Source organism: Piliocolobus tephrosceles, chromosome 12 (genome assembly GCF_002776525.5).
Source record: "Piliocolobus tephrosceles isolate RC106 chromosome 12, ASM277652v3, whole genome shotgun sequence".
Taxonomy (NCBI): Eukaryota; Metazoa; Chordata; class Mammalia; order Primates; family Cercopithecidae; genus Piliocolobus; species Piliocolobus tephrosceles.
In genome coordinates, this window is record NC_045445.1 from 67,190,004 (window position 1) to 67,208,768 (window position 18,765).

General features: G+C 35.9%; 1 protein-coding gene across 2 annotated transcripts in view; it reads right to left on the reverse strand.

Moving 5' to 3' along the window:
* Positions 1 to 18,765, reverse strand: part of DACH2 (dachshund family transcription factor 2) — a 714,928-nt gene that overhangs the window by 143,421 nt on the left and 552,742 nt on the right. For both annotated transcript variants that reach the window (XM_026452154.1, XM_026452153.1), the window contains one exon: positions 6,527 to 6,685. In XM_026452154.1, coding sequence (XP_026307939.1) covers positions 6,527 to 6,685 — 159 coding nt within the window. The remainder of the gene's footprint in view (positions 1 to 6,526; positions 6,686 to 18,765) is intronic.

An 18,765-nucleotide genomic window follows, 5' to 3' on the forward strand; every position in this document is an offset into this window, starting at 1 on the left:
TGTTGATGGGCATTTGGGTTAATTTCATGATGTAGAATTATGTCTCTGCGATTAGGGATAGTTTGACATCCTCTCTTCCTTTTTGGATGCCTTTGATTTCTTCCCCCTGTCTGATTGCTCTGGCCAGGAGTTTCAGTACTATGTTAAATAAGAGTGGTGAGATAAGGCATCCTTGTCTTGTGCTGGTTTTCAAGGGTGATGCTTCCAACTTTGCCAGTTCAATGTGATGTTGGCTGTGGTTTGTCAGAGATGGCTCTTATTATTTTGGGGTAGCTCCTTCAATGCCTCGTTTACTGAGGGTTTTTAACATGAAGGGATCTTGAATTTTACCAAAAACTTTTCGTGCATCTATTGAGACAGCCATGTGGTTTTTGTTTTTACTTCTGTTTATATGATGAATCATATGTATTTATTTGCATATGTTGAAACAACCTTGGATGCCAGGGATAAAGCATACTTGATCATAGTGGATTAGCTTTTTATGTGTTGCTCAATTTGGTTTGCTAGTATTTTCTAGAAGATTTTTCCATCTGTGTTCATCAAGGATATTGTCCTGATGACAATATATTTTTCTTTTTATCTTTTACTGCTTTTGGTGTGTATCTGCAAGGATTTGGTATCAGGATGATCCTGGCCTCATAGAACAAGTTAGAAAGGTCCCTCCTCCTCAATTTTGGGAATATTTTCTGTATAAATGGTACCAGCCCTTCTTTGTACATCTAATATAATTAAGCTGTGAATCCATCTAGTCCCTGGCTTTTCTTGTTTGGTAGACTTTTTATTACTGCTTCAATTTTGGAACTCGTTATTAGTCTGTTCAGATATTCAATTTCTTTTTTGTTCAGTCTTGGGATGTTGTATATTTTCAGGAATATATCATTTTCTTCTAGATTTTCTAGTTTGTGTGCATGGAGGTATTTATAGTAAGTCTCTGAGAATTTTTTGTATTTCTGTGGGTTAGTGGTAATGTCCCCTTTGTCATTTGTAATTGTGTTTATTTGGATTTTCTCTCTTTTGTGTCTTTATTAGTCTAGCTAGTGATCTATGTATCTTATTAATTTTTTCAAATAACAAAATCATGGATTCCTTTATATATATATATATTTTTTACTGTGGTTAGATCAAAAAAGAAGAAGAACATTACATAATAATAAAGGGTTTAATTCACCAAGAAGACTTAACTACCCTAAATAAATATGCACCCAACAGAGGAGCACCCAGATTCATAAAGCAAGTTCTTAGAGAACTATGATGAAATTTGGATTTACACACAATAATAGTGAGAGACTTCAACATTATACTGACAGTATTGGACAAATCATCAAAGCATGAAATTAACAAAGATATTCAAGACCTGAACTCACATGTGACCAAATGGGCCTAATACACATTTACAGAACTCTCCAACCAAAGACAACAGAATGCACATTCTTGTCATCTGCACATGGCACATACTCTAAAATTGATCACATAATCAAATATTTAAAAACTCAGAAAACTGGAAAAAAAATAAATCATACTAAAATCGACCACATAATCAAACATAAAACAATCTTCAGCAAATTGAAAAAAGTGAAATTATACCAGCCACACTTGGACAGCACAATAGTAAAAATAGAAATCAATACTAACAAATTCAATCATATAATTACATGGAAATTAAACAACATGCTCCCAAAAGACTTTTGGGTAAATAATAAAATTAAGGCAGAAATCAAGAAATTCTTTGAGACTAATGAGACCAAAGATAGTACATTTGACAATCTTTGGGACACAGCTAAGTCAGTGTTAGTGTTGAAGTTTATAGCATTATATGCCTACATCAAATAGTTAGAAAGATCTCAAATTAACAACCTATTCTCACAACTAGAGAAACTGGAGAAGCATGAGCAAACCAACCCCAAACATATCAGAAGACAACACATAATCAAAATCTGAACTGAACTGAAAGAAACTGTACATGTTTTTTTGCCTATCATATGGGCTGATATGGTTTGGCTCTGTGTCCCCATCCAAATCTCATCTTGAATTATATTCCCATAATTCCCATGTGTTTTGGGAGGGACCCAACCCAGTGGGAGATAACTGAATCATGGGAGTGGTTTCTCCCATACTGTTCTCATGGTAGTGAATAAGTCTCACGAGATCTGATGGTTTTACAAGGAGAAACCCCTTTACTTGGTTCTCATTCTCTCTCTTGCCACCGCCATGTAAGAAGTGCCTTTCGCCTTCCACCATGATTGTGAGGCCTCCCTTACCAAGTGGAAGTGTAAGTCCATTAAATCTCCTTCTTTCGTAAATTGCCCAGCCTTGGGTATGTCTTTATCAGCAGCATGAAAATGGACTAATCCATGGTCTATCTTGGAGAATGTGCCACATGCTGATGAGAAGAATGTAAATTCTGCATTTATTGGATAAAGTGTTCTGTAAATACTTTTAGGTCGGTTTGTTCTAGCATTCAGTTTAAGTCCTTGTTTGCTTTCTGCTTTGATGCTATGTCTAGTTCTGTCAGTGGAGTGTTGAAGACGCTCACTATGATTGTGCTACTGTCTACCTCTTTTCCTAGGTCTAGTAGTAACTGTTTTATTAATCTGGGAGTTTCAGAGTTAGGTGCAGGTATATTTAGGAATGTAATATCTTCTTGTTGGATGTATCCTTTTATCAATATATTAATATAATGACCTTCTTTGTCTTTTCTTCACTGCTTTTGCTTTACAGTCTGTTTTACCTGATATAAGAATTGCTCCTCCTGCTTATGTTGCTTTTATTATTTGAACAGACCATTATGTGTTAGATTAACTAAGAATTTTTATAAATTGGTCTGGCACGGTGGCTCACGCCTATATCCCCAGCACTCTGGGAGGCCAAGACAGGCAGGTCTCTTGAGCCCAGAAATTCAAGACCAGCCTAGGCAGCGTGGCAAAACCCTGTTTCTACTAAAAAATACAAAAGTTAGTTGGGAGTGGTGGCACATGCCTGTAGTCCCAGCTACTGGGGGGTGGAGGGGGTTAGGAGAGAGGATCTCCTGAGCCTGGGAGGTCAAGGCTGCAGTGAGCCGTGATCACACCACTGCACTCCAGCCTGGGTGACAGAGTGAGACCCTGTAAAAAAAACAAACTAACAAAAGAAAAAGAATAAATTAAAAAAATTAATTTATCTTAACTTATTCCTCCTCTAGTGCTCTTCCTTTGTTTACATAAATCAAACTTTCCAATGTATATCATTTTCTTTCTTCGTGAAGAGTTTGCAATGTTTCTTGAGATGCAGTTCTACTGGTGTGGTAACAAATTACCTCAGTTTTTGTTTGAGAAAGTTTTTATTTTTCCTTCACTTTTAAAGGGAAATTTTCCTGGACACAGAATTCTAGGTTTGTGGGGTTTTAAATATATATTTTTAAATTCTTGTGGGTGGATAGTAAGGGTATACATTTATGGTGTTTTCTTTTTCAACACTCTAAAAATTTCATTCCACTCTCTTGCTATTTGCCTGGTTTCTAAAGAGAAGTCCAGTGTAATTATTACCTTTGTTTTTGTGTGAAAATAAAGTTTTATTCTCTGTCTTCTTTCAAGATTTTCTTTTTGTCATTGGTTTTCTGCAGTTGGAATATGATATGGGTATTTGTAGATTTTGGTATTTATCCTACTTAGTGTTTGCTGAACAATTTGTGATTTAGTGATTCTCATTAATTTTGGAAAACTCTCAGTCATTGTTATTTCAAATATGTTCTCTGTTCTTGTATCTGTTTCTTCTCTCTGTCACACAGTTCTTAGATAGTCCATTCTGGTATTTTATTTCTGTCATCATTTCTCTTTTTTCAGCTTGGGAAGTATGTGTTGAAATATCTTCAAGCTTACTGATTCTTTCCTTGACTCTGTGTATTCTATCGATGATTTCATATAAGATATTCTTCATTTTATTGGAGTTCTTTCTTTTATTCTTAGCATTTTCTTTTGATTTTTTCTCAGGGTTTCTGCCTCACTGATTAACTATCCCGTGTGTTCTGTATGATGTTCGTGTTTTCCATTCTCTTAGTATATTAGTTTTTTTTTTTTTTTTTTTTTTAATTCTCAGTCTGATAATTCTAAAATATCAGCTATGTCTGAATTTGGTTCTGTTGTTTGCTCTGTCTCTTCAGATTGTGTTTTTTGATTTTGTTTATGTTTGCATTTTCTTTTTTGTTTAAAGCCAGAAATGATGTAGTAGGAGAGACTGAAGTAAATGGGCCTTTGGTGATAGGTTTTATGCTGATCTGGCTGGGAGTTAGGCTATCGTAAATGCTTGCTTTACCTGTGACATTAGTGTCTAAATTTTCCTCTAGTCTTGTTTCTGTCCTCCTTAGTTTTGCTTCTCCCTAGAGAACTTATCATAACTAGGGTCTGAAAATTGCAGTTCTTTAAGCTGTACTCCCCCTTTGTTATACAGGAGCACTACTATGGGGATACTTAAATGTGAGAGAAGAAACATTCTATAATCTTATGATTAGGTCTTAGTCCCTTAGTGAGCCTGTATCCTTGGGCTGTGACTTTCACAAGTAATTTTTAACTCCCATAAGTCCTTAGGTGAGACAGAAGGCTTAAGACTGCTGGAACTGTACTGTTCTTTCCCCCTCACATAAAAGTTAGAGAGGGTTGGAGGTTAGTATATCCCTTTCCCCAGGTGAGTTAGGCTCTAGCAAAACCAAGTAGTTTAAGCTCTGGTAAAATAGTTTTCTTTGAGGACGGGCCTTCAGGAGAACAGAGTACTATGAGCATATTTCAAAGTTGTTACTTTTCCTTTCCCCTTGCTAGAAACATGAGGGGAATGTTCTCATATCTTCACCCTGAGAATCTGGTAGGGCTCCTAGAAATAAAACTCATGAAAGTATAGGGGCCTCATAAATCAGGACCCCCACGAGTTTTTGTCTCTTGAGCTAGATCTACAGCAAGTCTCCTGCAATTACTCGATTATCTTTTAAATGCTTCTACCAGGATCTAGCTATGGCTTCTTCTCCTTATGAGCTGTGCTGCCTTTCTCTCTAGTTTCCAGCATGGTGGGGCTCTGTGACCTCAAACTCTGATGGCTTTAATAAGAGTTGGTGATTCTCAGATTGTTTATCTTTTTTCTAGTTGCAAAGATGGGAGTAATGACTTCCAAGCTCTTTATACGTCAGACTAGAGGCCAAAGTCTTCTAAATTACCCTCATTATAACCTGAATCTACCTTAATCAGTCCTTTTTTAACTTTCCATATCATAATATTTATAACTTTTCTGGCATTCATTTCATTTGCTTTTGCTTAACATTTCATTTTGTATGGGACATTTTATGCTTGAGATTATAACCACTTTAAAGTAACACACCATAACCTATTTTTGTATGCTTAATAGCTGACCAATTTCACTAAGATTTGGAACATTATATTAAAATGTCTCAGAATTCATCTGTTGCCTTAATCCCAAGGTAGAATGGGAGAATAAAAGTGTCAGGGAAGAGAGTAATGAAACCCTATCCTGGATTATCCATTCATAAGAAAAGTAAGATATATAGAAAAGTAATATACACAAGATTTGCTTTGCTGCAGAAAAACTTGTGAGTCTTTGAAGTCCCTAAAACATCATCTAAACCTGCATTTGTATACATTAGCTACAGTGCGATTGCTAAGTAATAATACTACTTGTGATATATATAGTACTTACCATATGCAATTCACTGTTAACATATTTTACTTTATTATTCTGAGACCTCACAGCAACCTTAAGTGGGTGTATTTTTATCCACAGTCTATATAGTTGTGGATATTAACACTTAGAAAGGTTAGGTGACTTCTCCAACATCTAACAATAATGTAAAATTCAAAACATGTGGCCGGGTGTAGTGGCTCACACCTGTAATCCCAGCACTTTGGGAGGCCAAGGCGGGCGGATCACCTGAGGTCAGGAGTTCAAGACCAGCCTGGCCAGCATGGTGAAACCCCATCTTTACTAAAAATACAAAAAAAAAAAAAAAAAAAAAAAAAAAAAACCCAAAAACAAACAAACAAAAAAAACTTAGCTGGCTGTGGTGGCAGGTGCCTGTAATCCCAGCTACTTGGGAGGCTGAGGCAGGATAATTGTTCGAACCCATGAGGCGGAGGTTGAAATGAGCCAAGATCGCTCCATTGCACTCCAGCCTGGGTGACAAGAGCAAAACTCCATTATAAAAAATTAAAAAAAAGAATTCAAAACATGTGGGATTCAAACACAAGTTTATGTGACTTTAGCCAACATTCTTAATGACTCTACTACATAGCCTCCCATGTACCTCTACTCTACGTACCTCTACCTTCCACGTACCTCCCATGTGCCCTTACATGTACTTAAGATTTAACCATTTAATATCAGAAGGGGAGGTAAAGAGGGAAAATGAGTCCCTCTTTACCTCCCTTCTGATACTAAATCGGTAAACCTTATTGAAGAAAAATAGACTAAGCCCTGCCAGCCAAAGTTTTCTAGTAGGTCTTAGATAGTATTTTGCTCAACACACCCAGTTTTGGGAGGACGGTATACATACTATTGGTTAGCAGGTGGTTCTGCTGCAGTGGATTGAGGGTTGGAGCACCCCCAACACCTGGCTGGCCAGCTAGGGCTGCATGAGCAATTCCATGTTGGGGTCCAGGTGCCGCAAATGGAGACTGCATCTTATCCTTATCCCAGGAGGATTCACTTCCACCTGAAAAATATTCATATAAACAAATTTCAATTTGACAACTTTCCATAAGAAGGCTTTTTAAAATTCCATTTTAGAGCTGCAATCATGAATACCACCTCTTAGAAAATTTGTTATTGAACACAGTTAACTCATTTTTATGACAGTTTCAAAAACTTTCAATAGTCTAGAGATGTAAGCTGCCTTTGGGAAGGCTAAATCATTCTCAATAATAGTATAGGCACTCTTGAGTTGTTGGTATTCTCAACAAATCTGGAATCATAATGAATAGCTTTTAGAAGCACTTACATGTTGGGGAACATTAATTGACCACCACTGCCTTGTATTCTAAACCTTTAACATACATATACTATATTTTAAAGGACTGTACTGATCACTGAAAAAGAACGCACTCATTTGTAAGAACATGATAGCATGGAAAAATACATGGTAAGAAACAGAATGATCTTTTCTTCTCAGGTCACTCAGAGAAGCAAATCTATTCATACACACTAGAGTTTTGTATAAAATAAGCTGGACAAAAATAGGAAACAGTTGCTTTGAATTTGAAATTATACTTACCTTGATCCTTCAAGATAGAACGTGAGGTAAAGTGTGTATAAATGTAGATAAATCATGATCTACATTAACATAGCTATTTCATCTGGTATCTAACATACGATGGGGGATAGAACCATTGCTTAAAACCATATGGAAAACAAACACAGAATAATTTCCAGGACATTCTTTCAGGATAATACTTTAAACAGGGGAGTAAAGAGTGGGATTCCAATCACTGCAGAAGCAGATAGTCTGGCTTTAGAAAACAAAATGGCTGTGCAGGCAGCTCCATCTATTTGCTTGATGTGCTTCATTCATTCAGGGGTCAGTGGTTCCTCCTCCATTTCCATGCTGGGACTGCAACATTAGCACTCTACCTGGCTGACACCATCCCACTTACTGCCTAAAACTCTGACCCTGTTTGTGTGGGGTTTGGTCTTGGGACTCTTGGGAGCTCTGTAAAATATGTTTATTTAATGATTCTTTTTTAAAGGTAGAAAAATCAACATACTCATATCCACAACATTTAATATTGTGATTATTTTCACATCTTTGACTTCTCTCCCACACTTTGTTCATATGGATACCCATTTTTACATTATAAGCAGTCTGTCATGTTGCTTCAGGTATCATATCTACAAAGTGTAGTGACTATTAAACATTAGACTTCGTTTCCAATTGTCACTATTATAGTCTACGTTATAACAAAAACATTCATTTAAATTATTTCCTTAGAATCAGTTAATTCCCTGAGTGGAATTTGAGTCAAAGGGGACAAAAATTTTTATACTTTTATTTCAAACACCACATTTGCAAAAGCAGTTTTGAGAGTTGTAAACTTTTCAGGGAAATGTCTTCAAGCCCAATTGGTGTTCTTCCTCAAGATTTAAAATTTATTCAAGCAAATTGCCTGCTAGAATCTCTGAAAGGATTGTTTAACCTTCCTCTCCAGTCATCCAGTCTTACCACAGTTCTGAAGAGGAAGAACCTTATTCTAGTCCTCCTCTTCAGTACTCTTTCAGGCTCTTTTGTGGCCAAAGTTAATCTCTAATCCAAAAGTGAGAGTCTTGACTAGCCTCCAACTAGATGAGCTGAGATAAGGAAACACCAGATTCTAGAGCAGTATATGTAAAGATTGAAGGGTATCTGGCCCTGCTGATGTGGACACAGATTTTCCAATCAAATGTGGGAAGAAATAAGCAGTTACTTGTTGGGGTCCTGCTATAAGCCATTCAGATAAGATGCATGAAACCTTCGTAGGTAGGAAATTTGGTTGAATTTAATAGACTGGTTTAATGGACCAAAAATCATTCCCTTGATCATGTTGAGGTGTGCTATGTTCATTGAAAACATGCAATACTTCTATGATTACCGCTTCTTCTCTCTTTTCATCCAGATGTTGGCTGTTGTACAGCATGTGCTTAAGAGCAGGGAGGTAATTTATGGTTTGGTGCATTGACATATTTTAGTGTTGACAAATTTGAAATTTCAATTAAAATCAATAAGACATTGTTATGCTGTAATGAGACATGGTGGGGGAAGGGAGTATTTTAATAAGCTATGAAAGTAACCACTGCAACACTGAGAATTCTTTATAGAAACATTAGGCCAATAAACATGATTAACACCAGAAAATGCAAAAATTTGAAAGATCAATTGCTGAGCAAAAACGGAAGCACTACATCATTTTAGCACTATGTTCAAGATATGAATTAGCTTACCATTGCAGAACTGTAATTTATAGAATGAGTAAAATATTGACAAAGGAAGATATATTTAGAAGACATTAAATTATACCATATGATAATAATATAGTACTGCAGTATCACAGCAGCAACAGCAACACAGCAATATTGGAGTTGAGATTATATCAATATTTATTTTATAAATGTAAAACTGTTTAGTCTACATTTAATATTAAATGGTACATTAAGTAGTATTCTCATGGTTTGTGTATCACATTTTCCAAATAAGCTTGAATAGAAATTTTTAAAAAATCTTATCAAAGGATTTCAATGTGGTTTTATGTATGCTTTGATGAGAACTTTGGATACACTTTTTCCAACAGCTCACACCTTTGTTAACTACTGTGTTAATGATAGAAAAGGTAGTTTCCATCTCTTCCCACCTCCACCAAATATGGATGTAAGTATTATCCTGCAATGTAACGGCAACTGTATATGAATCAAATGGCTGAGGAGTGTGGAACATTCTAGATATTTGGATTAGGAGGTATTAACTCCCTGAATACATGTTTTGTCTTTTGACCTAAATCTCTTAACGTTTTTAAGTGTAAACATTAATTATGACTTGATCTGGAATGTTCAGTGGCCCCAATATTTGCATTTTTATGCCTCTTTGTCAAGATGCAGTAATACCCATTGCCCTTTAAACTAACAAAGTATTTTGACCAATCTAAGCTACAGTCAGCCTTGTATTAACCATTATTTTGAAGGCTTGGGTATCCACCTTCCTTGTCCTATCTATCTGTCTGTCTGTCTACCTCCAAATGCAGTAGTTAGCTAAGGCTGCCATAACAAATACCACAGACAGGATGGCTTAAACCACAACAATTTAGTTTCTCATGGTTCTGGAGGTCAGAAGTCCAAGATCATGGTTTTGGCAGGTTTAGTAGTTTCTCCTGAGACCTTCCTCTATGGTTTGTAGATGACTATGTTTTCCCTGTGTCCTCACATGCTCTTTCCTCCATGCAAGTTCATCCTTGGTAACTCTTTTATGCCCAAATTTCCTCTTCTTATAAGAACTCCAAGCAAACTGGATTAGAATCCATTCTAGGCTGGATTTATTTATTTATTTATTTATTTATTTATTTATTTATTTATTTATCTATCTATCTATCTATCTATTTATCTATTTATTTATTTATTTAAATTGTTATTATTTTTTAATTTTTGTGAGTAGAGTAGGTGTATATATTTATGGAGTACCTGATATGTTTTGCTACAGGCATGCAATGTGAAATAAGTACATCATGGAGAATGAGGTATTCATCCCCTGAAGCATTTATCCTTTGAGTTACAAGCAATACGGTTAGATTCTTTGTTTTAAAATATACTTAATCACCTCCTTAAAGGCCTTAGCTACAAATACAGTCACATTTCAAAGTAACTGGGGGTTAGGGCTTCAATATCTGAATTTTAGGGGTACATAATTCAGCCCATAACACTAAAGTATGCGCATTTGTTGGAACCAGACCATACTAGCTTTGTGAGGGAATTCCTCCAGTAAAGAGGAGATAAACTGGACAGCATTTTTAACAAGGCATGACTAAGAGGCTGGCAGGGTAGGCAGTGGGTTTGGGAAAATAAAATAACCTCTTTAAGTCTTCATGAAATTTTGTATTAAGTATAAACATAACCCAACACAGTCCTAAGTATGTAAAGATAATGTAGAAATGCAGCAAATCCTCATTAACTGAATAATTTTTTTGAGCTTTTCCATATCAACTACTTATCACTGTTTTACCACAATATTTAGTAAAACTAAATTGATGACAATAAACAGTGTAACACAATCAACAGTATTACAAGCAACTATTGCTACATTAGTACTAACTAATTTAATCCTAACGTTACCAATAAGAAGCTAGAGAGAACTACATTTTTATAAGCCCTTACTTCATAGAAATATATATTCTTAGTTAGAATCAGTGTAAGAACAATAAAGTGATTCACTGTGGGGAAACATTAATTTAAGAAAGTATCTGACAAACTTCTATTGCTTTAATCAGAAACTCTTTAGTTTGCAATTTAGATCTTTTTTAAAAAATCCCATTTTAAAATGTTAGGGTTCCCAGAAGGTTATTTGTTTTTGTGGCATTTTCTTTGTAGGATAAGTGGGTAGAGGACAGAGACCTATGAATCACGGAGATCCTACAACAGAAATATGGAATTTAACACATAAAAAGGACCGTTTTATCCATTTAGTTAAAAATAATAACTTGAAAAAGGACTGGCCAGGCGGGGTGGCTCACGCCTGTAATCCCAGCACTTTGGGAGGCCGAGGCGGGTGGATCACGAGGTCAGGAGATCGAGATCATCTTGGCTAACATGGTGAAACCCCGTCTCTACTAAAAATACAAAAAATTAGCCGGATGTGGTGGCAGGCACCCTAGTCCCAGCTACTCAGGAGGCTGAGGCAGGAGAATGGCGTGAACCCAGGAGGTGGAGCTTGCAGTGAGCCAAGATAGCGCCACTGCAACTCCAGCCTGGGCGACAGAGTGAGACTCCATCTCAATAAAAAAAAAAAAAAAAGTAAAATAAAATAAAAGGAGCAAAATCATATCATGGGTGGGACCCAAAGCAGTATTTTAATGTTTTAATTTGCTAAAATTTTGAATTAGTACTTCCGCATTTCCCATTCTAATAACACAATGCTTACTACGGTCAGGTTGTGAAAAGGAATAACAAAGATCATTATGACGTATTCCAAACAAATTAGCATAAGCCTACAAGCCAAAACACCGAAACACCAACATGTTTCAAATGGATATAAAGGAAATCCAGCAGTAAGGCTCTAAATAAAAATTCCAAGCAATCATTCTTCACCTTAGCACCATGTTGTTAAGAATGAGTGAAGGAAGCTAATAAAATATTCGCTGAAGAGAATCAAGACAATTTAGTAACCAGTCTTCCTCATCTACCCATAGGGGTCAGTGATCCTCTTTATAAATGAATAAGCTGTAATTTCTGTAGGTTTGAGTTTCTAAGACTACTAGAATTGTGTGAATCATAGGCAAGTGTTTCATAATTTAAAAGTGATCTGTTTTATTAATTCAAGTTGAGTGTAACTTTTAAAATTTTAGAGGAATACTGTAATAGCAGTTGCTAGTATATTTTGCAAAGTACACATTTAAAAGCCACCTACTAGAAAAAATATATAAGGTAATTATGTAAATTCAAAACTATGGCCTTGAATGTGAAAAATGGAAGTGTTTATAACAAGCTGTCCTTACATTGAAACTTTTGTAGCTACAACAAAACATGTAAGTCAGATTATTTGAAAATGTGTGTCTAAATTGATCATGTTTCCAGTAATCTTATGTACATAAGGCAAAGAAAAAGCAGTCAAATGGGACGAGGTCTATGTAGCATATGGCCTAAATCGAGCTTGTTCTCTCAACTATAGAATATTTGTTTAGCTAGAATCTTAGATAAATGCACCTTGTTTGATGAATCTATACAGCATGAAGCATTTTGTAGTAGAAAAATATTTTGAATCATAATTAAACCGTTAAAGACTTCATTTTTTTTTCTAAATAATAATATAGTATGTGTTAAGTGTGTGTAGCGGGGAGGTGTACACACACACATATAGACACAATTTCAGGGTTTAGGATATTGTAAAGTGCTAATACATGAATGGAAAACAAGGTGTGTATGTGTAGAGGTGCTATACTCTACAATCTTATCATATTGTTCTTTTATTTGCTTTTCCTGTATGCATTCAAAAAATAGAATATTCAGCAGTTTTCCAGATTGGTGACATCAGTAGCACAATCATGCAGTATATCTGAAATTTGAATCAATATGGATAGAGAATAGACAGCAATTATTCATTTTAAAATGTTGAGAAGATCTCAACTAGTTTATCTTCTCTTTTACTTTAAAACGTTACCTAGGAACAGCCACACTGCCAGGTGATGGTCTAGGAATTTCAAGTTTAATCAAAGCTATAATAGCAGCTAATTGACGAGCCTCTAGGGCTGTACTTGCCAATACAATAACCACTAGTCACCTGTGGCTATTTAAATATAACTTTTAATTAATTAAAATAAAGTAAAAAGAATGAAAAAATTCAGCTCCTCAGTTGCACTAATCACATTACCAATGCTCAAAGGCCACATGCAGCTAGGGACTATCATATCGACAAGTACAGATACTGATAATTTACTTCCTTGCAGAAAGTTATACTAGAAAGCTCTATCCTAGAGTATAAGCAGTTTGTGTAAAGCAGTTTAAAACACAGGTATCTACAGCATCTTCGTTTCAACATATCTGAAACTAAATTGACCATTATTCAATGAAAGAGATCTTGCTCCTTTATTTCCTATATCTGTTAGTGGCATGATGCAATTGTTTCAACGGGAAATGTTTGAGTTCTTAACATGTGTCAGGTGTTATTTGCAGGTATTGGGAATAGAGAAATAAAAGGCAAATCCCTTGACCTCAAAAATCTCTCAGTGCAATAAGTATCATTGCCATCTCTTAACCATTCACTCTGCGCTTAAGTGACCAAATTATCTGGAATTGACTTTACACTGAGTTACCTTCCATTCCCACTGACACTGCCTTTGTCTGGACCGTCATTCCTCTCTCACATTACAATCATCTCAAGAGACTCTTAACTGACTTTCCTACTACTAGCCTCATCTCCTCCAATTGGCCCTTTACATAGCGACTGAAACAAACATGAAAAACAAAAATAAAGACGGTGGAGTATTAGAAAGGACAATTTAAAAAGAGGAGAATACAACTGAGCAGAGCAGTATCCAGGAAGAAAGAAAAGAATGCCTTGGTTGCATGACCAGAATGTTTATATACAAACCTTCAAAGGGTTCCAAGAAATGTGCTAAGACTCTGTAAGAGAGTGTGATGGGTGGACCAACATGCACTACAACTGTTGTATTAACACATAAGCATTATCTTCTTTCTTTATTATACTTTAAGTTCTGGGTTACATGTGCAGAACATACAGTTTTGCTACATAAATATACACTTGCCCTGGTGGTTTGCTGCACCTATCAACCTGTCACCTACATTAGGTATTTCTCCTAATGTTATCCCTCCCCTAGTCCCCTAGCCCCTGACAGGCTCCAGTGTGTGATGTTCCTCTCCCTGTGCCCATGTGTCCTCATTGTTCAACTCCTACTTCTGAGTGAGAATACAAGGTGTTTGGTTTTCTGATCTTGTGATAGTTTGCTGAGAATGACGGTTTCCAACTTCATCCACATCCCTGCAAAGGACATGAACTCATTCTTTTTTTATGGCTGCATAGTATTCCATGGTGTTGATGTACCACATTTTCTTAATCCAGTCTGTCATTGATGGACATTTGGACTGGTTCTAAGTCTTTGCTATTGCGAATAGTGCTGCAGTAAACATACGCTTGCATGTGTCTTTATCATAGAATGATTTATAATCCTTTGGGTATATGCCAAGTAATGGGATGGCTGGGTCAAATGGTATTTCTGGTTCTAGATCCTTGAGGAATCGCCACACTGTCTTCTACAATGGTCAAACTAATTTACACTCCCACCAACAGTGTAAAAGTGTTTCTATTTTTCCACAACCTCTCCAGCACCTGTTGTTTACTGACTTTTTAATGATCACCATTCTAACTGGCATGAGATGGTACTCATTGTGGTTTTTATTTGCATTTCTCTAATGACCAGTGATGATGAGCTTTTTTTCATATGTCTGTGGGCTGCATTATCTTTACAGGCAAAACCACCAACCACACAAACAAATGAAAAAAATCAAACAAATGACCCTATACTTTTATCATCACTGTCATTCAAAAAGATTAGGAGTCAAGTTCAAAAGTTTCCAAATTAATAGTGAATAAATTTGTTTCTGGATTTAAAAGGAACTCACGCTTCAAAGTAGACTTGATAATTAAAATATAAGTACTCACCACAGGCTTACTGAAGTCAATTGCACCTAACTCATACATATTTCTAAAAATAAGGTTAATATGTTTCACAAAGTAAATGTAAAATTCAAACAAAGTCCCAATGTATTTGTTTCTAAATTAAAATGTTGCAAGATGTAAGTATTCCCTGAGTGCCACTTTAAAGCACAGTGGCTAAAACTTGAACATCACATTATCGAGTTTCAAAGATTAGTTTAGTTGTAGAAGGAATTATATCACAGATAATGAAGGCACAGTGCTCTTCCATATGACCTGCCGAGTGTGACGATATGGTTGGAGAAGCTCTTGCAAACTATTAGTTTGCATAACTCAAAATACACTCTGGTTCAAAGGTATTTTATTGTAGACACGAAGAAAATGGGGTTTTGCCAGATATTATTTTGCAATTCCAAATGATAATCTTATCTTATTCACTCTCCTATGAACCCCCCACATTTTTAAATTGTCATATTTATCTTGGTAACATGTTATGTTGCCTGGAGTAGAAGTTTTTTTAAAAAATACCTTTCAATGGCTGGGTATGGTGGCTCACACCTGTGATCCCAGCACTTTGGGAGGCCGAGGCAGGCAGGTCACGAGGTCAGGAGATCAAGACCATCTTGGCCAACATGGCAAAACCCTATCTCTACTAAAAATACAAAAATTAGTTGGGCATGGCGGTGCGCAACTGTAGTCCCAGCTACTTGGGAGGCTGAGACAGGAGAATTACTTGAACCAAGGAGGCAGAGGTCACAGTGAGCCAAGATCACACCACTGAACTCCAGCCTGGTGACAGAGTGAGACTCTGTCTCGATAAATAAATAAATAAATAAATAAATAAATAAATAAATATAAATAAATAAATAAAATAAAATACCCTTCAATTCTATATAAGCTGTCTGCTGTGGCAAGTATAGAAAATGCGTTTATGTGTGACAAGACACTTTTTGGAAATTTGAATTCATTTCTTGCTACTATAAGTATTGCAAGTTAAAACACTCGAAAAATCTAAGTTCAAGACAGTGATAGCATTTTCTCATCTGAATTTGAGCTCCGTCTTTCATTCTTAATAACATGTGGTCTGTCTAAATGACGAACATATTATCAAGTCACTTCACAGTAAATAATCATATAATACCACCAATATAGCTTGGATATTTGTCCCCACCCAAATCTCATGTTGAATTTTAATTTCGAATGCTGGAGTTGGGGCCTGGTAGAAGGTGTTAGGATCAGGGGGATGGAACCTTTATGGCTTGGTGCTGTCTTCATGACAGTGAGTGAGTTTTTGCAAGATTTAATCATTTAAAAGTTTGTGGAACCTTACTCTCACCCTGTCTCCATTGCTACTACTTTCACCATGTGACATGATTATTCCCTCTTTGAGTTCCGCCGTGAAAAAAAGCTCCCTGAGGCTTCACCAGAAACCAAGCAGAACTACCATCTCTCATTTCCCTCTTTCGTCATATTTCTGAAACATTGAACAATTACTGAGAATACAGGAAAATTATTTATTTTAAAGAGCTAGTTCCTAGAATTTGTAAGTTGTGATATGTGCTCTTGTAAAATATACCTTAAATTGGAGGTCCTTAAAATGAGGTTATGCATACCCTAGAAAATATAAAAGCTGACCTACAAAGATAGAGCAAGATATTTGAGTTTTAACATTTATTTGATATGTTAACCAAAAAGTAACTACAACATTATGTGTCACTAATATTTAAGATATGAATCATCACTGATACCTTCACCGCTCAAGCTTTAGAGGAACCCGGAGGGGTTGGGGGAAGGAGGAGTTTTCAGCAGGGCACATGGTTGGCCATTGGCAGCCCTAGACTTTTATTTACTCTGACCTCATTGTGATAAGTTCTACATGCACTCAACTGAGTAGATTCAATAAACTAGCCGTTACAAAGTGAACAGCACAATACAACCTCAGATTGAAGACAAAAATGCAAGCATAGGAAAAGAAATATAAAATAGCAGAGCTGATACTTCTCCTAATCAATGTAGGAACTCTGTCACTTTCATTAAGAAGTAAAATATTGTAAAGGTAATCAGATTTGATGTATTAATCACATTGTCCTCACTGGTACTAAGAATATATGTTTTAAAGGTTTTATGTAATTAATAAACTTTATTAGTTAAAATCTTGTTTAATCTTGTTCTCGTTAATTTCTATTTTGTGTACATATGTTAGTACATGTATACAGCTTGAAATGTACTTTATGTATACTAGAAGAGCATACTTATTATTATTATTATTATTATTATTATTATTATTATTATTATTTTGTTTTTTTGAGACAGAGTCTCCCTCTGTTTCCCAGGCTGGAATTCTGTGGCATGATCTTGGCACACTGCAAGCTCCGCCTCCCAGGTTCATGCCATCGTCCTGCCTCAGCCTCCCAAGTAGCTGGGACTACAGGCACCGGCCACCATGCCCGACTAATTTTTTGTATTTTGTTTAGTAGAGACGGGGTTTCTCCGTGTTAGCCGGGATGGTGTCGATATCCTGACCTCGTGATCCGCCCGCCTTAGCCTCCTGAAGTGCTGGGATTACAGGCATGAGCTGCCACGCCCTGCCTAAAAGAGCATACTTATTATTTACCTGATGGAGTGTATGAACATAAGGTTTCAATGACTGCTTTGAATTTATAAAAAAATTAAATGGCACAAATTTACAGTTTTTTTCATAATCAGAAATTTTTTAAAAATATGTGTAATATTTTATTTTTACAACACTCATTTTTCATAGATCAACTAAGAAGATGAAAAATGAGTGTTGTAAAAGTGTAATATTATGGATGTATATTTACCTACCCATACATAATTTAAGTACATTTACCTACTTGTAACATAATTTAAATATATATACCTACCCATAACATAATTTAAGTATATATACCTACATAATTTAAGTATATTTTCCTACCCATAACATAATTTAAGTATATATACTTACACAAAACATAATTAAAGTACTTTTTTCTATTACACTGTTAATTTAACCAAATAAACCATGCTTTAGAAGCTAATGAAGTAAACCAAAAAGCAGAGGATAAGACTGGCCACATAAAAGGAGGCAGAATAATTCATCTCTTCTTTTTATCCCTGCACATAAACTAATATCATTTCTGTAGGTATAAATATCTTCCTGTCAGTGCAATTCTTACAGCTATCAAAAAATTATTTAGGGAAACCATATCGCAGTCTCTAGACAATAGAATTCATTTTGAACAATAAATCGACATGAACGCATTATGATCTTTTGCAGCCAATGGTGAGAGTTTATTACTCACACAGCAAGTTTTCTCGTTGAGATTTCAGCCTGTCTGTATGCTTTGCAGTGGTGAGGTTGAAGCGATCTTACTTGACTAGTAGTGGTCAACTGGCAAAGTTCTATGAAAGTGGCAGATAGGGACCGTCACAAAATAGAGAGGGAAGAACTGTATCCTTCAAAAAATCCTAATAGCATAGTGGAAGGAGCATCAGACAGACCTGAGGTTGAATTCTGGTCGCTCTATTTACTATCTATGGGCTTTGCAAATGACATTAAGGTTCTTTGAGTCCGAGTTTCCTAATATCTGATAGTGAAATATAATCTACTTGCTCTAGGGTTGTTTTAAGGATTAAATGAGATAGAATATGTAAAACAACACAATATCTAGACATATCAAACACCAAATGAGTGTAAGCTATTATCATTTAAGTTATTTTAGAATATAAAATCCCGTTTCTACTAAAAATACAAAAAATTAGCCGGGCGTGGTGGCAGGCACCTGTATTCCCAGCTACTCGGGAGGCTGAGGCAGGGGAATGGCATGAAGCCAGGAGGCGGAGCTTGCAGTGAGCCAAGATCACTCCACTGCATTCCGGCCTGGGTGACA